This window comes from Lampetra planeri, chromosome 39 (genome assembly GCF_965212315.1).
Source record: "Lampetra planeri chromosome 39, kcLamPlan1.2.h2, whole genome shotgun sequence".
NCBI classification, from domain to species: Eukaryota; Metazoa; Chordata; class Hyperoartia; order Petromyzontiformes; family Petromyzontidae; genus Lampetra; species Lampetra planeri.
Window position 1 is genome coordinate 8,308,223 of NC_136145.1, and position 24,864 is coordinate 8,333,086.

Genomic DNA, 24,864 nt, shown 5'->3' on the forward strand with positions numbered 1-24,864 from the left:
AAAGCTTTGTGCCAAAACTTAAAATGCATAAGCAGCAAATATTAAAAGCACTATCTCTAGGGAAAGGAAGCCAACGCACAATTGGCATGTCCACACTGCAAATAACAACTGAAAAATGTCCAAATTCTCATCAATGAATGTACAAATTAGTAGGATCTAGCAATACAGTACAACGTCAGCTGGTCTGTCAGTAGCGCCTGACAGTCCCGCTCTTGTACGGATCAAAGCGCAAGTCCCCACTGGGCCGGTGCAACCTGTCGGTGCTACTGAAGCCACCCCCTGCCGCTGCCAGGCTGGTGGCCAACTGCACCGTCCGGCCAAGGAGGTTGGCCGAGCCCTGCTGGCCGCTGCTCGTCAAGTAGCTCCTGCTGACACAAAGACGCGGCGAGATGTGCGTGCAGGTTAACATTGAAAACAATCAACAACGCTGTGTAACGCTCACCGATAACACATTGCCTGTAGATTTAAATTACTTCGCCTCGTTACATTAAAATTCCACGTAGAAAATTGACCTCCAACGGGGCCACTGGCTTGACATGAACATGTACTGGATAGCGGGCACCCATCGTAGTCAAGTATGGTCAAAGAACACTCATGCCCGACACGCCTCAGCCGTGGCCCCAAGGCACCAGCAGCTCTAAATCCCCTATCCACGACACCGGCTGAGATGTGTATCGTTTGATAGTGCTGCCCCTCCCCATTGCAGGCCTCGTTGCTTGCACTTATGCTTAATGTGTGCATTATGGTGAACTCTCATTCACAAAATCCGTTGTCCACCATTGAACGCAGAATCTGTACCTACGCGTTTAAATGGAGATACACAACTAAAATTTGAACACAGTGCATGCATCAAATAGTCAATTATAAATCAATCTATGAATGCATTCATGTATCTATTCAAGTACTCAGCCAACGCAACATTTTGCTCAAAAACAATATCCATCCTAATATCCGTAACAGACCATTGGGGCAAGTGCTGTTAGCGACCACCTATGAATGCCAACATGGCACCCGAGGGGATGGGTGCCCAGCACCACGGCCACTTTGATCCGCCCAGTGCTGATGTTTACACACCATGCTGGGTACTAAATTATGGCCGAGTTGCCTTTGGCAAGGCCCGGGACCAGTGGCACCGATGTTGGCCATTAGTGGGAATCGAACGCAGGTCACCGGGTTCATAGCGCAGCAAAGCACAAACAGTGCCTCTGCCCATTGTGTTGTCTAAAGAAAAGCTGTGCATGCATGCACACACAGCTCATGCATCCAGGATGCTGGGAGATTCGCCGTTTGCATTATCAGAGGTATTCTTACCCGCTCGAAGGTCCTCGGGGCATGACGTGCGTTTGAATCGACTGTCCAAGGGTCCTGCCATCTCCTGGATGGCACAACGCAGACACAAAATGTCTCAATTCGTGGTTCCGAGTGTACAACGGATGCACTGATTCAAAACTAATTCAGATGAAAAAAAATTAAGAAATCTGTTTAGAGCTTTATGAATTAAAACATTTAAAGATGTAATTACAGTTGTACGTTAATTCAATTTGTTAAACTTGTGGTACATCCATCTATAAAGTGCAATACAGCATGAATAAAAAAAATCTGCGATACAATATCAGTTGGCTTCTGTAATCCGCAGTAGACTGAGAATGCTTAGCGGAGTTGCAAACCGGATAAATGGAGCTGTAGAGAGTGGTGGTAGGATTTTTATTGTGCCAATTTTTGGGCTTTATGTGAACACAGGTGAGTGGATTTGTTTAGTAAAAAGGGATATTTTCATGTATTAGACTTGGATGTCAAGTAAAAAATGCAAAGAAAAACCTTAACATAAACCCATACGGCAGATTTGCATCATTTGGGTCTTGAACCAAATGTATCCTCAATCTGAGAATTTACCGCAGATTAATGGAGCGCTAGTCACGTGCCGCATTTTTCTTGCACAGGAAATTGCACCTCTGATAAGCACAGCTGGCTACACAGTATGAAAGTTCAACATACATACATCACCTAATTCATGGCACACTGTGCTGGCATATTTTATTGAGAATTTGTATAACCTCCGCAGTGCGCCATGGATTATAGGAACCCTATATCAACGTGGATGATGGAATTTCTGCTGCACTTGGATAATAAACACCATAGACTACTTTATTTAAACAACTACGCACTTTAAAATGAAGCTACTGCCTCTCTAATTAAACATGTTTATTGAAGAAATCAATTTGTAGTGCTGTACAATGCAATAAATGTGTGCAAAAGAAAGTTATTTACCTTTAACTTGCCATGTCCTGTCCGAGTGGCTGTCCATCTTACGGCCGTGGTCCCCCACGCCCCAGTCTCGACTGTCCCTGCAGCAAAGACAGTGGGTGCATCAGTCCTGCCGAGTGCCCTGTGAGCCACAGCCCAGTGCTTCAAAGCACCTCTTAGTGTTTTTCAGCAGCAACAATGACAAAAGAGAATGTTGGCGATGAGGAAACACTGGACATGGTACGGTTAAACAAACCAGAAGGATTAAAAAAAAAACCCATAACAAATGAGGCTTCACACGTTGCACAAGCCTTATTCTTGTCTCAATTCTTTTCATATTAGCAAGAATTATCAGTCTGGATAGATAACAATATATAGACCACGAATTATTATACAAGTCTGAAATCTATTACTTGAAATAACTCCAAACAATTAAGATAAGTTGCCGCAGAAACCACTGCCATGTGGCAAGCCACAGACTTTTTTTTACTTCTACAAAACTGCAGTCGTTTTTAAGTTGGGTGTGGCCTCTCGTGTTTTGTATGTTTTAACCCAACAGCTGTGAGCACCAAGACAACCACTGACAAACCTCTATTCAAGAACACTGCCGAGTGACACTGCTCTCTTTGTGAGCAAGTCACAAGGATGCATGCACCACGAGACCATTAGGGGATTATTATGTATCAGAGTTAAGCCCCGTGCATTAGTGCTAATGGGAGAAACCTCTCCATGAGAAAACAGATGTTATATCAAGCATTTTGAACACAAGTGGTCTTTGGTAGGTACCCATATTGGTAATACAAGTCGAGACCTTCCTGTTCTCTCAATTAGAGAACAGGAAGGTCATAAGACATTTATATTTATAATTAACCAATTAATTAAATTTCACTGGAGTAGAATCTTCAAACTTGATAATCATCCCCTTGCCTGGTTCGACAGATTCGTGACATTTAGCCAACGTAGAAAAAAAACTGTTAATGCATGCTAGATCCGTTTTACGCCCTAGAAACATTGTAAAAACGCACAGCCCCTTGTCAGTGTCTCGTCCGTCATGAGAATTGTTTGATCGTATATCACCATGCTGTTTATCGCGGGCTGATGATGCACCCAGCTATCAGAGTTCGATTCAGAAATTTTACTGCACCAATAACATATCGACGGCAGTCACGCAGATTCAGGCTCTCGTATTCCTATTTTGCGTCAAATACCTGGTCTGCTGCGACAGGAATCCTGTGGAACGCGAGTCACTCCCCAGGCGCTGGATGTCCTGCCCGTAGCCGCTGGGCTGGGAGAGGCTGGAGGTCCAAGTGTCGCGGCTCGTGCGCTCCAACACGTTGCGCCGGTCCTCTCCAAAGTGCTGCACGGAAGGAACACCACAGCTCACTTTCAGCCAAAAATACTATATAGGGCTTTTAAAATATATAAAAAAATCACCCTAATACTTTTACCCATTGTGCTACCAGTGTCATGTAATGAGATGACGTATCCATTCAGATCTCTCCCAAGAAGCAGATATCAGAGTTAGCTCCGAGATCCCTTCACGTCACCTGTTAACACAGTAGATGACAGCACTTTCCCACCTGCTCTGCCACTGACAGGCATATTTGTCACAAGGTATAATTTACCCAAATGAGTTGAAGAACTACATTAGATGTAATGTTTCTCTTGTCATTTGACCGAGACCACCAATTGATTACAATACAGTAAACATCCGTGATTTGATCCCACCTGTGAAGGATGTCATTCCTGACATGCAATACCCTGGTGTCCACAAACTAAGTTGTGCCTGTGGTAGCAGTTACATTAGGGAAACGAAACGACATGTCTCGGACCGTGTTCGCGAACACAAGGCAGATTTGAAACACGGCAGAACCAATATCTCTGCCATGGCTGATCATTGTTATAACAGTGGGCTCGCACAATATTGTTTTTTCCGAGACCAAGATATTCCGCAAACCTTCGGGCTACCATCAAAGATTTGTCCATGAACCCCATCCAGATATATAAACAGAGACAATTTCAACCGAGAAGATGGGTATAAGCGGAGCAATCATTGGAAGGACGTTATTAACCAAGCAAAGTCGTATTTTTTATTTTTCTACCTACGTGACTTTACCAAAATAACCAAAGAGTATGGATTCCTGCAATAACGAAAGCTTCAAATCAAAATTGATGACAATGGTTTCATCACAGGCGGGTTTGCCTGGTTTTCGAATCAAGGACCTGAGCAGTGTCAGCTCAGCGCTCTGACCTCGGAGTCACTAGAAGGTTCAATCTTGATTTGAAGCTTTCGTGACTGCAGGAATCCACACTCTGGTTCTTTCGGTCAAGTCACATAGGTAGAAAAAAAACTAGAAGGTTAGTGTGTATTAGGGGTGGCAGCTGTGAATGTATGCAGCACATTTCTTGAGTGCTCATTGTTCACTTCTGCATTACTCTTTTTGGAAAAAAGCTCATTTTACTATTCCAGTGGAATTCATTATTTTAAGCGGAAATCTTAGAGGCAACATTAACGAGTACAATAAAATAATGAACTAATTTTAGTTAAAACACACTTGGTAAACCAGTGCAACTGCAGCTCACCATACAAACTTATGTTCACTAAATATTCCTGGGCAAGACCATCAGTCAGCCCATCAATAAAAATACAAACTAATTGTTTAGTTCTGCAAGTGTCCCACCTACATCAATAGCCCTCTGTTGTGAATAGCATTATCAAATGGCTTGCTTAACTAGCATCAGTCTATTTTGTTAAAGGTTCAAAGTTGCATTGAACAGCCCCCTGACACTTGGCCTAGGTACTTCACTACAATGATTTATTTCACGTGTTGCACATCCACAATGCCCATTATAAAATGACCAATTTCACCATCAACAGTGCCTTATAACATTGTCCCACCTACTTCAGTGAACAAGCCTATGGTTAGGAGGCCCGACAATGGTTCGAGGTGGTTAATTGCTCTTGCATGGAGTACACTATGGAAGGACCACAGTAGATCCCCCGTAAATCTGACCATGCTTTAACACGACACTGAAGCACTTGGGTTGCACAGCACCAAGCGAGGATGACACAGCAGGCTCCTCGTGAAATTGCACCGCTACGCGCACGTGCCAGACAGACGCACCGGCAGGTTCCCTCGTTCGCCGATGACGCCGCCACCGCTGCGCATGGGCTCGCGGCCCCCATAGGAAGAGCTGCCGGCTCCACTGGGGAGAAGGCTGCGCACGTGTCCATCTGGCTCGCGACCGCGATCCAGCCGTACCCGGTCAGTGTCGCGCGTGTCACGCATGACGTCCCTGCCGTACGCACAACGACGAGAGAAACACTGAGTGAGCATGCCCACCTGCGGAGGTTGCACAGGATTTACAACAGGTATGTGTAGCTGCCCTCTTCACTGAGCACAGCATATAATGTGAAATATATAACACAGTGTACAACTTGATATGTATCCCTGCTTAATCTTAGTGGTGACATTTTATGGTATTTATATTTTACATTAGATTACATTTTCCCTGCCTACGATTTTTGAATCAAGGCCTCAAGTTGACTAATTTTGTCCCACCTACATCAGTGAACCAAGCCTATGGTTAAGAAGGCTTGTCAATGGTTCGAGGTGGTTGGCTGATCTGGCATGGAGTACACTATGAAAGGACCATAGAGGGTGCCCCCATAAATCTGGCCATGCAAAAGATACAGAAATAAATCAGGCGTCTGTGTCGAACTTTTCTTCTCCATACACCTGACATGAAGAAACCACAGCTAAGCCAAATGTAAAAATGCCATCGAATTCTGATCTTTTAATCCCACTCCATTCTGCACTTGCATCAAAACACCCAAAATAGTGAGCTTCAACTCCACAACTTCTCAAAATCTCAGTGACAAGCATAATGAGCCTCGTAAAATTATAGAACATTTTCTGGTTAATGACCCCAACCACCTGTCAAACAGGTTTCGAATTGCAGCCTCACCGTTCATGGGCTCCATTGATCCCTTTCCCACAAGGTCATGTCGTGGCCAACGAGGCTATATGGAGCATCCCGGGTTCACTAAATCTGTGCATGCGGACAGGTGTAGACCGATGCATATTGCGAAGGAGGAATTCCCTCAGGAGAGTGGATGGAGAACCGAGCCCACTGAACACTGCACACTCCGACGCTGCGGTCTGGCTCGGCCAAGTACACGCAAGCTAGATGAACACGGACCTGCGGTCAGCTATGACCGTGCGCTCGGACTTCCAGTCGTCGCGGGTGGTCCCACGGCGGGGGGAGTCGCGCCGAGGGCTGTGGCCACGTGCCGCAACGTCACGGGGTTTTCCCAGCGTCGGCCGATCCCGTGGTATGTCCATACGGCGATCGTCGCGGTCGCGCGTCTCCCGAACGTCATCACGCCGCCCCGCCTGGGGCCCGTTCAGACGGCTCGGCGTGAATATGGCACCATCGTCGCGGCTGCGGCCAGACTGATAGTCGGGCCGGCGGTCGTACGGCTCCAGGCGCCTGAATTCAAAAAGAGTGCATCAAAACGTCATTGTTTGCTTTCATCAGTTTTACATAAAAAAGATAATTCATTACTTGGAATTGCACACCACACAAACTTAGAACAAGTGACATTGTTAATGAGCACAATTGAACAGCACTGAATGTAAGTAGTACACATGAACTTAAGATACCGTTTCTATGGTGGAATGTACAGCCAAACAAAAGATAATGATCAGGGGCCTGGGTATCGAACGGCTTAAGCAATTCTATAAATTGCGTGCACCAAGATATGTACCATTTCCGATTCCTTATGGGATGTATGCAAGGAGAATGCGTAAATTTACATCATATCGTAGGGGCGGTAAAGAGCAGCCTTGAGTCCATCATGCCTCATGTCTACACACCCATGGAGAAAGTGCTGTTCGCGAGCACTTATGAAGGCCGACACGGCAGACAAGTGCACACAAGACATACACTATCACACACATACAGACACATCATCACAAATACACATGGAGAGACACATGCACCACAGACAGCTCTCATATAGCCTTTCAATACCGTAAGGCCAATACCGCACATGATACACACACAAAAACGCTCTTTCACTCGAAAAATGACACACATGCAAACACATTTGCATAAATACACACAAAATCCCACTAAAATAAAACAAATTACATAAATATACTTCAGTCCGGCTGAAGTGCACGGAGTGATGACATCACGGCAGCCAAGTTGCAGGGGCTTAATGCAACGAAGACAGCCGCGTTGCATCGACATTGTTTTCCTGGCAGCTTACTGGCTGGGGTAGTGATTAGGTAATCCATAGCAACCACCGATGCGTGTAAATGTTTGCGAAGTGGTACTTTCAGTGCTGACGCAAATCGTACTCGGGCAGACTTAAATGTTAGGCTTGCAATGTGCACAACCATCAAATCACTCTGAAGACAATTAAAATATTTCAAGTGAGATTGTGCAATTTACTTTAAAAAAGGATTATCACACCTCTCATCTCAAGTTGTTTTGCTCTTGCTCAACACATGACCAACAAAATCCTCACATAAGATTTTAACATAAAATTCCAACCAAAACAATGTTGGTTTCCAGCCTTTAGGCCACCATTATTTTGAAAATTACCTTAAATATTATATATAGCGCATGAGCAGAAGCGACCCTCACCTTTCTATCCCGATGGCAGGCAAGAGCCGCTGGTCGGGGAACTTTCCGCGCTCGCGGTGGTCGTAGTCGTTGAAGCGGTTGGCCGTCGTGTCCCCGCGTTGCAAGAGGCTCTGCCCGTAGCGCGCGTCGCTGTCCAAAGCCAGGCGCTTGGGTTCACCCCAGTAAGAATCGTCACGCCTGCATCCACCCGCAGCGGCGACAACATGCACCCGCGTTACGCCGGTTGGAAGGATATGGCAAAAGGCCAAGGGCAGAGCAAATATAAATTATGTAAAAAAATATACCATTGGCACACAGATGGCTTTGCCAATGATGTCTGACTGAGGAATATAACACGTTAAGCAGGATTTGTTTTGTGTTGCTTTTCCTGAAGGTCACAATGCCAATTGCATTTTCCCCCCAATTTGATCAGTCTATTATAACATTGTCTCACCTACTTCAGTGAACAAGCCTATGGTTACGAGGCATGACAATGGTTCGAGGTGATTGGTTTCTCTAGCATGGAGTACACTACAGAAGGACCACATAGAAGATCCCCCTATAAATCTAACCATGCTCTAACCCCACGCTAATGCATCGAGCGGCAGCACACACCAAGGGAGGCTGACAGGTCCAGCTCCTAAGTCAAATAACAAACCCAAGTGTGCACTGGACATCCACCACCATAATTATTCGGTCTTATTGTGTGCACAAGTACAACCCACCTTCCCACACATCTGTAAAGTAGTTTGGGGAACCAAGCTTTAAGTTATAAGACAATGCCCATGATAACTGTGGCTAGGTATTTACGGTCTGCAATTGTAAACACACCACTGCCAACAGTCAAATGAGTTTTACTTGAAATTTAATGCAATACACATGGGTAACATTCATCCAGGAGCTTAATGTGGGTAAATAGAGTCAGACATTTGATTGCATGTATTGAACAGCACTGTGTAGTTTAAGTAAGATGTGACGGTAACGTCACCACAACGCTTGGGCCAGGCTGGGTACACTTTTGAGGCGACGTGAAACAGAGACCCACCGCCCTGGCAGATCGTCACAAAACAGATCCATATGTTATGGGCAGGAATACACATGCACACACGCGCACCTGTTATCGACGTCGTACGTGCGCTTGAGCGATGCGCGCCGCTCCTGCTCCAAGCGCAATTTCTCTTGCTGGCGCCGGAGCTCCTCACGCATTCGAGCAATGCGCTCCTGCTCCTTGCAGCGCTCCTATCAAAGACAGCAGGAAGCACACACATCATCAGTCACTCCCCAATAGAGCTGGGGTGATTTGTCCATCAAGTCATATGTTTGACTGAAAGTTGTAATCAACCAAGTTACTCAGACGTCTACATACTGCCTCCCGAAGGCAGCAAACCATAAACTACGCCCATCACCTGTTCGCACATGTCCAGCAACAAATAAGTAGAGGTGAGACTTTTCATCCTGCAATTCTTTCATGTTATTCAATTAGCTGAGTAATCAAACTGATCGTTGGGGCGTAATCGATTACTTAGTCGGAGAGCCCAGATGCACCGCCCAACGCTGCCTCCATGCAATCCAGTCATCAGTTTTAACATTAACAACTCTTCTTTTACCCAGCAAAGCCTCAGCCAGTCTCAAGGTTCAGTTTGTACTATGGTTTTTAAATCAGTGTTTTGCACATGGCAAAAAATTGCAGTGCCTGGGGAAAACCTACACAAGAGGTGAGAATACTCAAACATTGCTGCACAAATATACATACATGCAGCCTTGGGAAAACCCACTTCCGGTGAAATAACACATCTTGGAGAATGATCGGAGACACAGAGTGCGCAGTGGGAATAAATAGAACAGAGTATTGTCTTGAGCTTGGACTTAAAGAGGTAGTGAGTGAACAGTGCAGACTATCAGGAGGTAGTTCCAGACACGGACAAGTAACAATAATCCACCAAAATGAAGTGGTGGTTTTGTCAGGTTGGGGAAATTGATACACAAGTAGGAGAGTAGGGGGATGAGAGTGGGCACCTGCTTGAAACGCGCGTGTGTGCGTGCATGTAGGGGGATGGCTATACGGGGGATCTGTCTTTGTAGAAGGGATGAGGGGAGCGGTCACCTGCTCGATGCGCACGCGCTGTCGCTCGAGGCGCTCGCGCTCCTGGCGCTCCTTCTCCAACCGGAGGCGCTCCATCTGTAGGCGCTCACGCTCGCGCTGCAGCTGCTCCCGTTCCTCGCGCTCCCGCAGCACGCGAATGCGTTTCATCTCCTGACGTTCCTTCAGCTCTTTGAGCTCCTTCAGTTCCTTCTGTCGCTCCCTGAATGCAGTGGTGACAACAGTAGGCTATGGTTTTATTCCTCACCTCCATCGGACGAAATAAAAACCCGCATGAACTTGCTTCCATGAAGTAAGGAGTTAAATAAAAAAAGTTGAACATAACCAAAACAATAGGAAATAAAAGCCCATTTCCTACAACCAGCCACATACCCCTGGACAGGCATCTGAGACCCCTTGCCAACGAGCCCACATGTACTGCCATAAGGACACATGCACTGCTTAACGCTACATACAGCGGTGCGTTCATTGACAGTGCGCTGTGCTGACCTGATTTTCTCCCGGGCATCCCTCTCGTTCTGTCGTTTCCGTTCACGCTCCCTCTCCTCGCGGATTTTCTCGAAGGACAGCACGTCCGACTTGGTGGAGCTCTTGGGGTCGGCCTTTACATTGCTGCTGCTCTTCTTGTCATCAGACTTGGTTGTGGACTTCTGGGCACAAGCGTTTTTAACATCCTGTTTAAACAAACTTCCACCAAACTTGGTATATTACTGTTAAACAGCAAGTTCACAGTGCTCCTAAGGCATGTACATAATTACAGGTGACTTCGTCGGATTTACGACAATCCACATTCACCACGTTGCTGATAAAAGGGAAAAAATCATTGGCAAGTGATGTTTCTACTGTTTCTGTCTACGGGAAAAGAGGGTCCCATTTGCAACAATCCGATTTCTGACGGGGTTTCCAGGAATGCACCGTGTTGTACAAGCGGGGGACGACACTGGTATTTTTGGAGATTTTACTGAAAGATTTTCAAACACAAATTTCAAGTGGCTCGACAGATCAGTGATCAGAGCGGTGGGTTTCCATCCATGCAGCTGCCCATGATTAAACTGAAATCTTAAGTGGAGTGATTATGACTGCACAAGAAACATTAATATTTGGTTTTACACTTGATTTGGCGAATGATAATAAAAAATATTGGTTTGCCTGTAGTACAACAGTCTCTTGGCAGCGTATATGAGAAAGAATAAAATGGCCACGGGGATGATTTTTGGGAGAAATGCTGTGAAAAATATCTACATCAATCAGGCCAACGTCTGACAATCGATTGCTTTGAGATTTCCAAATGTATTGTTTATCTAATGACATGTCAAAAGCACAATTGTAATTTGTCAGTAAGAGCAAACAACCCAATTAATGTATTAATCGGTGACTATTTCGTAAATTCTGTAATTAAACTAAATGTTTTATTTTTATTTTACCAGGTAAGGCCCACGAAGCTACATAGCTCTTTTTCAGAAGCAATAATAGTTCAATGAAGTGGCTTATCACGTGGAAATTTATCGCAGCCAAATACTCTAAAACATGTGTCTAAATGTGGAGGAAAAATCCGGGGGACCTGGAAAAAAAAATCCAAACGACCACGGGGAGAAGACGCAAACTACAAATATACAGGCGTCAGGGTTGAGTTTGAACCCATGACCTCCTGTATACCAGGCGCGGTCGTTAACATCTCGTCACCATGGTGGCGAGTGCTACACTGCGTTTCAGGCGACATTAAACATTCGCTTTCAAATGTCAGTCTTTACTACAAGTGCAATACATGTCTATTTTTATCCCTTTTATTGGAAGTGTTTATTGCTTTGTGAAATGATACGGAACCAATTTGAGTTACTTTACCTTGTCCTTTTCCTTGTCCTTGCTTGTGGTCTTCACGCACACCACAGGCTCGCCTTTTGATTTATCCATGACCACAGTTCGGTCGGCGATCTTTCCACCTGTAAAAACAAACAAAAATTAGAAAACACCCATTAGAAACCTTGACTCAAACAGCAACGTGAACCTGAAGATTAATTCAATTACTTTCTCTTATGATTAGTGTCAGCACAACCACACACTGGAATACGTTTAATATATTTCAAAAGTTTTCAATTTGAACGAGTGTCCGTTCCGTGACTAGCACACAACGCAATATGGATGCTCGTCTAGCTGGCCAGTCTAATAAGAGAACATCCCACTCACCTTTTTTGTCGTCTGGCTTTTTGGTGCCGCTGCTGGATTTTTGATCTTCCTTTTCCTCCTTCTTGCCATCCTTGTCATCTTTCTTCTCCTCTGGTTTCTTGGCCGAAGAGCTCGAGCTGCTCTCCTTGGTGTCTTTCTTCTCAACAACTTTCTTGTCATCCTTCTTTTCCTCCTTCTTGCCCGTGCTGGAAGACCTAGTCAAGAGGGGTCTCTGGATTATGAACCGCATTTATATTGTTACAAATAATGCTTACCCAATTAATGTCAACAGCTGTTCAGTCTACTTTTACAACAAAAACTGTGCGCATTATTCAAGTCAATAGACATGGAAAAAAGTGCACCTGGCAATGAACAATATCTCTGACTTAGAATAACACACATACAAGTCGAAGGGACAAGTATTCATTTAAAAACTGCCCTAGGCGTATCAATATTATATACATGGCTATGCCTACTCTAGAATCAATGAAAAAAAACCCTTGAAAATGAAGGGTCCATTTTAAGGATTGGATAAGAGTTGCTGGCTGCACGGATGTGTGCCGACTTCATGCTTACTGGTGGGGTTTGGTCTCAGTAGATTTTCGATCGCCAGAAGAACTTGCTTTTCCATCCTTCTTTATCTCAACCTCTTTCTTGTCACTCGCTTTCTTGCTGGCCGGATCATTCTTTGCCTTTTGTAAAGAAAAAAAATACTGCAGTTTACAGCTGAAATGTTGTAATATTAGTATTACTGCAAGTCAGATTACTTGTAGCGGACTACAAAACTTAACAGAATGTGGGGGGAAATTATTAAGTTTTTCTAGATCGTTATTCAACTGCACAAAGCCTCCTTCAAGTGTAAAATGTCTACCACATTTATGAGATCTAATCTAACATCAATTATGGTCAAAGTTATGGTTTAAAATCTTAAGGTCACCCAAAACATATTGTGATTTACATGGCATGTGGCCAGTCAGGTGCACTCCTCTCACTTGACCTGGTATTATGAGTGCCTTGGTATTTATTCAGCGTAGAGTACATTGTGTGCAACTAAAGTATTATTTAAAGGCTACAGTTAATAAGCGCCAAAAGCAGAGGTGGGAGAACATATTGACAGTAGGTTGGACAGGGCACTAGACTTAATTACTTATGGCCCATGGTGATATGACTACCACTTATAAAAAGGTCTGAATTATATTTTTGCATCACTGCAAATATCCGAGCCACACTAATCGAGTAAGAGAAATGTTCAAGCAGTTGACACTTTTCTTTTTTTTGCACATTGCTCAAATCTTCCTGTTGTCTTTCAAGCAGTTATGCGCAACGTAGTCCTCCCATGAGCAAAGTTTCACGTGAACTAATTTGCATCCCTATTTCGTGACTGCAGGAATTCATATTCTCGGGTCTTTCGGTAAAGTCAGAGAGAGGTTAAAAAAAACTACGACGTTTTGATCGCAACATAAGGTCATTCTTCAGGAAAAAAAAATTAAAACGACCATGTGTTGCGATTGAAACGTCGTAGTTTGTTATTTTCTTTGAACCTATCTACGTGACTTTACCGAAAGACCCAAGACTATGAATCCTATTTGGCCCTGCGTAAGAACAGGGTTCCCCACCACTGCCATAAATGTGATAGTTGGACAAGAACCCATGCACACACCCGCTCCACAGAAATCATGCGCCCGTGCAGCTCTGTGCGATGGAGGTGGCTGATGCACTTGGTGGCTTCCTCCACGGTGGCCATCGTGACAAACCCGTAGCAACGGGCGCCCGGACTGCGTGCATTCGTCACAATCTTGGCGCCAATAACCTGTGTGCGTGCGACAAGCATAACTCGTTAGTGCACTCACAACAGAGCCAAAATCAGATGACCAAGGACTTTTCTGTACCGAAACTAAAACTTGGACACGAGCAAGTAATTTCTGGGTTAACACCAATACGCAGGAAAGATTGACGTAGTTTATTGCTCGTGCTAAAAACCTGCCTGTGTCCTCTCTTTGGAATGTTCACACTTAAATTCTAACTTAGCAATCTTTGAAATACGTAATCAACCAGGCTATGCGTTAATTGTGTGTTGACCGACCCTCTGTGTTGTATTACATTACATTTCGATATTTTACTAGGTTATTTAATTTTAGTGTGTCCTTCTCCTGATTTTCAGGCTTGCTTGCCGTGTCATCGCACTTGCAGCACCACGTTTTATTGTCCACTCATTGATATGCTAATTTTTTCTCTAACCCCCCTCCCTCTCTCTGCGTCCGCCCTCCTCTGTCTATTTAAGGCCACCCCACAGAGACGACCACCTCTCTCTGTTACCTGTGTTGCTCTCTCTATGTATCTTGGTGATATCTGTCTGCTAATGTCTGTCTATAGTTTTCTGGTTAGATTTTATGTCGCTATTTCATTATACCTGATGATGATTGCTTGTGTTGCAATCGAAACGTCGTATTCTATTATTTAATTTAATTTATTATTTTATCTTTAGACGTGACTTAACCGAAAGAAACAAATAATAATTCCTGCAGTCACGAAAGTTCTAAAAATTAAGATTGAACCACTTCTACGGGGAAGTTTTAAACTTATCTTCTTTTTTCTCTCTCTGACTACTTGCTCTCTCTGCCTGTGTCCTCTCTTTGGAATGTTCACACTTAAATTCTAACTTAGCAATCTTTGAAATACGTAATCAACCAGGCTATGCGTTAATTGTGTGTTGACCGACCCTCTGTGTTGTATTACATTACATTTCGATATTTTACTAGGTTATTTAATTTTAGTGTGTCCTTCTCCTGATTTTCAGGCTTGCTTGCCGTGTCATCGCACTTGCAGCACCACGTTTTGTTGTCCACTCATTGATATGCTAATTTTTTCTCTAACCCCCCTCCCTCTCTCTGCGTCCGCCCTCCTCTGTCTATTTAAGGCCACCCCACAGAGACGACCACCTCTCTCTGTTACCTGTGTTGCTCTATGTATCTTGGTGATATCTGTCTGCTAATATGTCTGTCTATAGTTTTCTGGTTAGATTTTATGTCGCTATTTCATATTACCTGATGATGATTGCTTGTGTTGCAATCGAAACGTCGTATTCTATTATTTAATTTAATTTATTATTTTATCTTTAGACATGACTTAACCGAAAGAAACAAATAATAATCATACCAGAAGGGCTAAAGCAGCGGTGCACCGGTTAGCACACCTCACTGTGAACCCAATGACCCGAGTTCGATATACTACCATGGCTAACATCAGTGGCAAGCAATATCTGGACCAGCCCCCGTGCTCTCTTCACGAAACCGCAATGACCGGCATGGTAATATATGATCAAAGAACCCCCACGACTGGACACATGGGGAGGCCTTTACCCAGCAGTTGAGTTACAAAGTGTTGTGAAACAAACCAGGAAGCAGTTAACCAAGTCGCATCAGGTGGGCTCACCTTGCCATACTTGCTGAAGGCATTCTTGAGATCCGTGGCCTTGGTCGATGAAGACAGGCTGCTCACCCACAGGTTCTTGCCGGAGACACTACCACTGTTGCCACCACCACTGCCTCCTGACGCACCGCTTCGGCCTAAGTACACGACGACCACCGCCAATTCCCGTGAGACGTCGAAACAGCTGCAGCAATGTCGTTTGTTTTTACTCCCAGAGGTTAGACGCGATGGAACAAGGAGTTGCCGACATGCCCTTGTAAACCCCGATGATTAATTTGGAAAGCACGTCACACAATTTGGTTATCTCATGTGTGCCACATTTTTTGTGAGGTGTGCATTTTACTAAATACCATGTTGACATTTTCTTGGTGCCAGGGGGTAGAAAATTACATTTTCAAATGTGAACAATTGCCCAAAACCCAACTGCAGAAAAAAACTTTCCCACACAACCCACCTTTGTCATCTTTGCTTGCTCCCTTGCCATCCTTGGAAGAGCTGATGCAAACAGATAAGGTAATAAATCATGGATTGCAAAAGCAGCAACACCTTCACAGCACTTAATACCAAAAGGACAAAATACAAGACAGGTGATGAGAGACGCTTTGACTTTTCACTCAAACTGCTAGAGGCTAGTTATCTTCAGGTGACGATCACACCAGCCACGTGCCACCATCCCGTACTCTCGTGACGGCCATCTTCCCAGCGCACCCGGACTCCCGACTGCCGTTTCTTTACCGCTACTCCCTTGACGAACATCTTCCCACAGGCACCCGGATTCCTGACTGCTGTTTCTGTACCGCGTGGTCCGCCCCCGCAGCCTCCACTTAGGGACAGATGAAGCAGCAGCAGCACCAGCAGCAGCACTGCAGCTCACCAGCTTCAATCGGCCGATTCCCAACGCGTAACGCATCCGATGATAATCAACGACGGGGGAGCTGATTGTTACCAGATGAAAAAAAATTAAAAGAGGGGAAAAAATAAGAGGTTCAAACGAAAGTGACGGACGTTTTACCGTGGCCCACACGTACTTGGGATTTACATAAATTAAAGACATAAGACAAGAGCAAGGCATGTGTAGGAAACAAACCTCTTGGCTTGATCACTAGTGCCTGATGAGGAAGCACCCTTCTTTGCTGCCTCCTTTGATTTGTCAGGAGTGCTGCCAGGCTTCTTGCCGTCCTCCTTGCCGTCCGACTTGCTGGCGTCGGAGGACGCTCCCTCCTCCTTCTTCCCGTTAGCGGCAGCTCCCTCCTTGGACGCCTTCTCCACCGACTCGTGCCCCTCCTGCTTTGAGGTCGCACCGTCGGTAGCTTTGGTGGAGCCACTGGAACTTCCGCTGTTGGTGCTTTTTGTAGAGGCTGCCCCTCTCCCTGATGAGCCGTGGGCACCCACAGAATCCTTTTTCGGTGCTTCGAGCAGCAGGTCCCCGTCTACGTCAAGCGTGAGGGCGTCTTCGGCCTGCACCGTGACCGAGATGTTGTCCTCTTCCGCTTCGGGGCGAGGGGCGTTCATATCCAGGACGTCTTGCGCAGAGACCTCACCTTCCCCAGCCGGAAGGGAGCTTAACCCTCCCTCACACAACCCCTCTACATTCTCCTTGTCTGAGAGATTAAATACAACAAAGTTTAATTCATACAAAACACAAGGTCTGGCATCAAGTCTACAGTAACAACAGTGCATGAGAACACCTTTTAACAGTGACTAGTCTGAAATGAAGATTGGAGAAAGCTTCTGATCTTTCATTAAAAGGACAGTTACCCAGTGTAACACAACAAAACTAACTGGAGTAAATGTGCTGGAAGAAATTCTATACTTGGGAATTCAAGAGTGAAGTCCCATTTCTTTTTTTAAAACAAGAACAGAGGTGGGGGAAAATGCAGTTAAAAATGTGGTTAGAAACACAATCGATCATAATATCTTAGACTCGATGGAAGTTTTCGTTTTATCTGGATGGACTTCACCCACAGCCAAGTATCAAAGTCGGTCGATGGGATGGTCCAAAGTGTCCACTCCGCATCAGTCCCTCGACAATGTTCTCAGTTGCTTGCCACTCTCCACGCCTCGCACAGCAGGGCAATCTTCTTGTAAAACTCTGGCTTGGTCCGTTACAATCTTGTGTGGAGTCGTTTCCCTCCGTTTCAGGTGGGATTTTCTGTAACGAAGCGCCGCCCCGTCTCGTCCAACATCGCCCCCGTTTTGTTGCCGTGGCAGAGGAGACGATGGTGGCGAGAGATAGTTGCTCCGTGGTTCTTGCTCGAGGTTCTTGGCGTTTTCTCCAATGGCCGGCAGACGAAGTCACGTATGCTTGGGCTCCTCCATTTCATAACGGTGGTGGTGACGATGCCATTGAACCATTTAACCATAATCAGCCTTTAATACCCTATTATCAGGTTACCAAAGCATGTCATAGTGATAAATTACTGCTTTATCGGGCCAAATGTTTAAAAGGGCATATACCGGGCCATCGGCTTAAAAAGGGGCATATACCGGGCCATAGGCTTAAAAGGGCATATCTTTTTTATATATATAAATCTGCTTTGGTAACCTCAGGAAGCTTTCCAATCTTCATTTTCAATAACCACTTTACAGTTATTTGGGCCAGACACTACATTTAGAAAGGAACCGGAAATTACTTTACCTGATGTAGCATCAGTCAGCGTCATCTGTGTGATAGAGAATTCATAATTTAAAATCAAACTATTCACTTTTCCATAAAATGTAAACTGAAGGGCTTACAAATTTCTCTCCAAAATATGTTGAGATAGCATAACATCTGACAGCTCTGAACATAAAATTTTGAAGCAGATGTTTCTCCACACTGCACAAGGAATGTCTAACAGCAGTTGATGCAAATCCGATTAACTAAATTCAACAGCAGTGAAATATTAACACTTACATCTCCATCAGTGACTTCATCTTTATCTTCAAGGGCCGAATTTTCAGCTGACACCTCCACATCTAAGGAGTCCTGCAGAAGAGAAACAAAGCACACAAAAAATATAGAGCCAGTTCTAATACACTTGAAACCACTCCCAAAATATTATAATGTACTGCATCTGCCCCAACAACTGACACAGAAAATAATTATTGAATAGGCAGTGATTAATCTTCCCCATACCTTCGTGATTAAAAGCATTTCCACAATTTGGGCTCACAATTCCATTCAAGAATCTGTTGTGTCCCTCTTACTGTCTCATTCATATTGTTTATCAGTGAAATCTCATATATGCTGTCTCATTCATTCAATTGGCCTAAAGATGCATGACATAAAAGGTCTATAAATCGTAAGATATGTAAGCTATAATCAGCCTCATCATTATATACGGTCTCGCACTCAAGTGCAAGAGAGTAATTAATCCATTAAAAATCTACATGGAGTAATATTGCCCTTTTGTCAACCCTTTTCTGGATGTAGGTCTCCCCACACCATACTTATTAGGATGCTGGTCAGTGCAAATAGGAGTGTACATATGGAACTGCTTTTTGTGTTAAGTTCGTTGTCCTTCACCTGCACCTCCGATTAGCACGGTTGGTTACGTATGGTGGGAAAAAAGTTCAAAATACATATAGCAGTATATTACATGTCTTTTATGCACTGCCAACCACATGATCCTGCAGTCCTATGGAAACTTGATTATGTACAGTGGTTACCCATCAGAGCACCATGTAGGCTCAACCCTCCCTCAGCCTAAATTTCGATTTAAAGCTTTCGTGACTGCAGGGATTCATCTTCTTGGTTCTTTCGGTAAAGTCACGTAGAATGCCATTCAGACTCTGTCTTCTCGACACACCTGTTCTCCACCTGAGGACGGCTGCTTGCGTTGTGGCCGAAACGTCGTGAGAATTATTTTATTAAGTTTTCATTTTTTTATTATATTATTATTTCCTCCTCAGCCTCTTGAAATTTTATGTACAGTATTTTCCCGCATATAACCCACGGGGTAAACCACTTTTTATAAACAAAACAAGACCCTGCGGGGTATTTGGAGGTGCGGGCTATCTCAAAAATATTTTACACGTGTGACATGTCATAACTCGTTTCATGTTTTCATGATAGGACTATCCACTATGCAACACTTACCTTTGACTAAAGCACTGCTGAATAAACCACTCGCACTAAAATAGCACAGGTTATCACGTTTTAAATGAATTGTTTGTACAATTAAACGACAATGTTTGAAGTGCGCACACTGTTTACCGACGACGGACGAGCTGGGGGAGAGAGAGGTGGGGGGATGAGGGGTGGGGCAGCTGGGGGAAAGGGAGGTGGGGGGGTGAGGGCGAGGCAACGGAGTTACTGTAATTCTGCTATTGACTGGGCAGTGCGCAATCTACCAGTGCTAAAACTGTACTTACTTATCTACCAGTTGTTACTTATTTATTGGATATTTACTTTTGTTACTTATTTTCGGTTTAAGTTCACTCGTTTCCGGTTAGTTTGTTGTCTTTGTGCACGTTATGATTTTAATGTTAACAATTGATAGTGGAATGTATTACAAATGTAAACTTCGTATTAATGATGGAATTAAGCTGCGGTAACGACGTTAAAGATATTAATGCATGCGGGGTATATGGAGGTGCGGGCTATCTGAATTTTTTTTACACAAAGCGCTATTTTTGCGGGGTATATGCGTCTGCGGGTTATATGCATATGCGGGCTATATGCGGGAAAATACGGTCATCGGGCACATTCCAGGTGACTTGATTGGAGGAAAAACCTATAGAGGCACGTTCAAACCAGAGATGGGGCAAGGGAAGGGTAAATGGTTCAACATCTTACCTCCACCATCGCCTCTGCCCTCTCACTATTAGCTGCTTGCTCTGCAGCATTCTCCATTTCCATCATTTCGACTTCGTCAGCGCTAATGACCTTGTCCTCGCTGTCAGTCATGTTGGTTTCAACTTTGCCTGCCTCCTCGTCGCCTTCCTCCTGTGCATCCCAGTCGGTGCTGTTGTCGGCCGCCATCTCTGTATCCTCCTGGGACAGAGCACAGAATAAAATAATTATCATCGAATACCAAAATCAATTGTAATCATTTTATTGCCCACAAAGTGTGACAAAGTACCACACAGGTTATTTTAAAAGGGGACCATGTGGCATTGACATACAAAGTGCACACTCTGTCTTGTTCATTATGCGTTAAGACCACCACACTGGAAGCCAACATACTACATGAAGGTTCCACTAGTGTTCAAATTGTATGCCAAAGCATGCCTGTGCAGTAGAGTAGCCTTCAGCATTAATACCAAGGTCAACTCTTAAAAGTTCCAGTGAACAACTAATACAACTCGAACAGAACAGCAGATCTGAATCAATTAAGGCTCTCATTAATTCAGCTCGTGTAATAATAGATTTTTATCATAGGATCGTAATACATTGATGAACAGAAAGACTTTGTTAAAAATAAGTATGGACTACAGAGTTTAGACTTGATGGTTAAATCATATACACTTACATTTGTGTCATTGGCATCTTCGACAGACCCTTCTTCGTCAGACTTTTTGTCTGTGAATATTAAAAACATGTTATTTTAAAAACACAAGACCATATATTATCAAATTATCTGCCAAGGGCTGTCCACAACAAAACAGAATGAAATACCACTGCCTGCTGCACTGGAGGTGTGTTATTGAAAGCCCTCACTTTTAGGAGTCCTCTTATGTGGCTTTTTCAGCGACACCTCCACAGGGATTTGCAGCGCCTCAGGGTTTCCACCCTCCTCCTCCACCGCCTAGAAAAAAAAGCCATCAGATGATAGCATAGTCACTGTCACAAATAACTTTATATTCCACACCTCTGATTATCACGGTTGCAAAATAAGTTCCACATAAATATCCATGCTCATATTCATACACAATGAAGCTCACATCCCTGGACACTGGTGTTGGTTGATAAAGGTAATATGTAAGCACAGTAACGTACAATGTATTTTAATGCACTGCACTATGATGCCCACAACGTAACCCCACAGAAGCTTATAACACCTGTTTCATGCATGGTGGCTGACGATCCAACCACTATCCAGACTTAACCCAAAGCCTCCTAGATCTGACCAGATGGAGTGTATTTTGGGTAGGTTGGCAATCGGCAACCATTACTAGTTTTTATTTCACTTCCTATACAGCAGCGTAGTATCAGTTGATGGTGCTAATTTCACCAACTCGCGGAAGGTAACGATGAGGTTATCTTGTTGGGCGACTGCGACTATGCTTGTGATTTAAATAAACCAATTTAGAAAAAAGAGGGTCTATTCCAGTTGGTGACTGTAAATAAGTTGTACCATGTTGCTTTATTACACTCAATTACGCCACTGCGTTTGTGCAATGCTCCTGCTTGAAATATAATCCAGGTGAATTCATTTAACATGCCACTATCTGCTGAGTCTCAGCTGATAGTGGCCTGTTAAATGCAGATAGATGGAAAACATGAGCTCAGAAGGGCCATATGTCAATGGCCTAAACTATTAAATGTTTTTACGCGGTAAAACGGACCATATCGGCAGCCAAGCTGGTCTGTACGAACCAAGCTGTGAAATACGGGACATCTGTGGAAGAGTTGTATGGTTCATGAGATTCCTCCAGTCTAAAATAAGATCGTGATTCTGAAGTTCGACATAGCAGAGGTAGTGCAGATTTTTTACCGTATATCGTAAGTACATATACAATTTACAACCGTGTGAATCCACTGTTGGATTAAGACATCCCAGCGCCACGTCAATTTCTCCAGGCTGATGAAAAAAAACTCATTCGTCAATTAAACTGCATTAAAAATATACTAGGTGACGTTTCAGGAGACTAACCTTTTTCACAGCAACATGTGCTTTGGGCAATGGCCCTTCAGAGTGCGTACTTTCGGGCAGCACACGTGCTGTGATGAAAGGTCATATAGCCCGCAACATTCCCTTTTCAAGGCCAGTGTTCTTGACAAATCTGTTTAGTTTGTTGTTTGTGCTCGCGCTCAACTGCCAACGCAGTTGCGCCACCAAATAATATTTAACCTTGCTGATCAGTGCGGGTTGGTAAAAAGGGGTTAAGAGGGTAGAGACTGGTTCTGACCCACACTCGCTACTGATGTTAACTGTGGCTAGAAATCGAACCCATGTATCTTGGTTTATTAACTCGGTGCGCTAAACACCGCGTCCCCATATTCTTTGGGTTTTCGGTAAAGTCACGGTATTTTTGTATTATGTAATTGTTTTATCTACGTGACTTTACCGAAAACCCCAAATATTAATTCCTGCAGTCACGAAAGCTGCAAGTCAAGATACTGCGTCCCCATTATAAATTAGCACTTTTGTACTTAAGCATATTTTCCATGAACTCGGCATGATCAATAGATATTTAGGACTCGTGTATGACTGGCGTTTGGTTTTAGTTGAAGTTGGCATAGTCCGGGCCTTTCCCGCCAACACGTGCAGAATTGCGACCGCCTCAATGCAAATCGACTGCTCATCGGCGTAATAATGCAGTCCAACACACACGTCAACAATACGAGTTAAATAGTAAAATAATATAAACCGTTTATTGAAAACAAGTCTACTTCCTCAACGTGAACCTTCACTCAACAGCGTGGACTCCACCTCAAAGCTATAATCCAGGACAAAGGCATCAAAAATACCACAGCCACGCAGACAAATAAAGCAACATTTATATTTGTAGTAAGTGTAATCACAATTGTACAAGTTAGTGGTCACACACGACACGCGCGTTAATTGGGCCTTCGGTTGAAGCCCGTTCGTCTAGGCCTCAACATCCTCCCGCGTCCGCCATCATCGCCAAAACCGGGACTGCGCACCTTCCTGAGCCGGTCCACCAGCACGCTCTTCACGCCGCTTACGTCCAAGTTCCTCTTCTTTAACTCGGACTTGAGGTCCACGACGCGAAGGTCGCCGATTCGCTTCGTCTCACTCACCGCCACCGCGACCTCCTCGCTCGCCATTACCGCCGTCTCGCGAAATGGCGGGTGCACGATGGAATCGATTCGGGTTTCACACTTAACGATTCTTGCTTCGTCGATTCGCGTGGCCGAATCGAAGCTCCCCCTTGTGGGTGGTGTCGATCTCCATCTATTAGAATAACGTGGGCGTTGTCGACTCTGAATCGTCGAACAAAACCGCCGCTATCGATTCTGCGCGTGGGGATTTCTGTTCGTGCCACATTGCATCGTGGGCCCTGTTTTTACAATGAAACCCACCCCCACTCTCAAGACAATGCAATTGATTGGTCAAAGCATTGAACAACTTCGTCAATAACAAAGTTTACAATCATTGTATATTATTTGCGAGCCTGCGGCTATTTCAGGACTGCCTCGTGACATGAAGGATTCACGTGCCAATATTGCGGCTCTTGAAATGTTGAGTTTGTTTTAAGGAATTCGAAAACAACGGCTCTTCCGTTTTATTTTGGTTGTGCTAGGACCAAGGCCGTAATTATAATATGTATTGGGGTGGGCACATCCACCCCAATATTCAAGTATGCTCAAAATGTCCCCAATATATTGCTATAAAAATATTTTTAAAATAATAATTGCGATGCTATGTAAATAAAAACAATTTGCTAAACTTTTGTTTTTTTCGGTAAAGTCAGGAAGAAGGACGTTTGTGTTGCGCCCGAAACCTACGTGACTTTACCGAAAAAAACAAGAGTATGAATCCTTGCAGTCATGAAAACTTCACATCTAGAATTTGCTAAACCTTGGCCACAATGTCTGGACTTGTCTTCATATAACAATGCATAGATTTATGTTCATATGATTGTGGTTATGGTTGTACTTTATGAATCCCTAAACTCTGCCATTACATACAATGAAACAAGAAAATGTAAAAAAGTAAAAACAGCAATGTAATAAAATACACTCTTAGACATTGTAGAAAATAAATAAAAAGTTCATGCCATGTGTTAGTGATTTTTTTATATTTTAGGCAGAAAAAGAGTTTTCAAATTGAGATTATTTTTTTTTGTGGGGGGACCCCCAGACACCCTGGAAGATTTGGTCCCCCCCAATGTTGACGCCATGGCTACGGCCTTGACTAGGACGTATGGATCAAAAAACCTGAATGCTGAAAAAATTTAATGTAACCAAAGATGGAAAGTGCTTAAACAAGCCCACTGAGATTAATTTAAGAGCGATGTTTCCTGATATTGTGAGAGTTATCTCCAGGCACTCAGGTTTCCTTCAAGTTGCAGAAATACACGAAAGGGGGATTGCCCAAATATCCTTGGGCATGTTATGAAGTATGCTTGAGACTCTGTGAAGCTGTTGTCAGGAAATAGAGAACACTTTATTGATA

At 44.0% G+C, this 24,864-nt stretch overlaps 1 protein-coding gene and 2 non-coding genes across 8 annotated transcripts; all 3 read right to left on the reverse strand.

Moving 5' to 3' along the window:
- Positions 1 to 23,637, reverse strand: LOC144731584 (SAFB-like transcription modulator). 6 transcript variants are annotated; one of them, XM_078612743.1, is made up of 24 exons: positions 23,370 to 23,637; positions 21,219 to 21,306; positions 21,031 to 21,080; positions 20,355 to 20,552; positions 18,471 to 18,542; positions 18,213 to 18,237; positions 16,662 to 17,175; positions 16,029 to 16,069; positions 15,578 to 15,711; positions 13,806 to 13,955; positions 12,722 to 12,837; positions 12,167 to 12,360; positions 11,825 to 11,922; positions 10,472 to 10,629; positions 9,986 to 10,184; positions 8,996 to 9,120; positions 7,903 to 8,079; positions 7,065 to 7,151; positions 6,448 to 6,738; positions 5,370 to 5,541; positions 3,453 to 3,601; positions 2,269 to 2,345; positions 1,312 to 1,375; positions 1 to 368 (listed from the first exon to the last, which is right to left on the reverse strand). In XM_078612743.1, exons 1-24 carry the CDS (start codon positions 23,511 to 23,513, stop codon positions 188 to 190), a joined length of 3,504 nt encoding a protein of 1,167 aa, XP_078468869.1. In that variant the 5' UTR covers positions 23,514 to 23,637; the 3' UTR covers positions 1 to 187. The 6 variants fall into 6 exon arrangements, with proteins under 6 accessions (XP_078468869.1, XP_078468868.1, XP_078468874.1 ...); XM_078612742.1 differs by having other exon boundaries at positions 1 to 365; positions 10,472 to 10,632; XM_078612748.1 differs by having other exon boundaries at positions 10,472 to 10,632; positions 23,370 to 23,565.
- On the reverse strand, positions 5,797 to 5,930 carry LOC144731664 (small nucleolar RNA SNORA42/SNORA80 family). Its single transcript, XR_013588000.1, has one exon. It is a non-coding gene; the product is annotated as a small nucleolar RNA SNORA42/SNORA80 family (small nucleolar RNA).
- Positions 8,325 to 8,458, reverse strand: LOC144731663 (small nucleolar RNA SNORA42/SNORA80 family). The gene has a single exon (XR_013587999.1). It is a non-coding gene; the product is annotated as a small nucleolar RNA SNORA42/SNORA80 family (small nucleolar RNA).
- Positions 23,638 to 24,864: the final 1,227 nt, after the last annotated feature.

What these genes read in the sequence shown, in the direction of transcription:
- LOC144731584 (XM_078612748.1), bottom strand. Translation starts at nt 23,513, where the DNA reads ATGGCGAGCGAGGAGGTCGCGGTGGCGGTGAGTGAGACGAAGCGAATC. An exon ending in GGGCAGAGGCGATGGTGGAG is followed by an intron (nt 18,543 to 20,354) that starts GTAAGATGTTGA and finishes TCTCTTCTGCAG; the next exon opens with GACTCCTTAGATGTGGAGGT. An exon ending in ACTAGTGATCAAGCCAAGAG is followed by an intron (nt 16,070 to 16,661) that starts GTTTGTTTCCTA and finishes TGTTTGCATCAG; the next exon opens with CTCTTCCAAGGATGGCAAGG.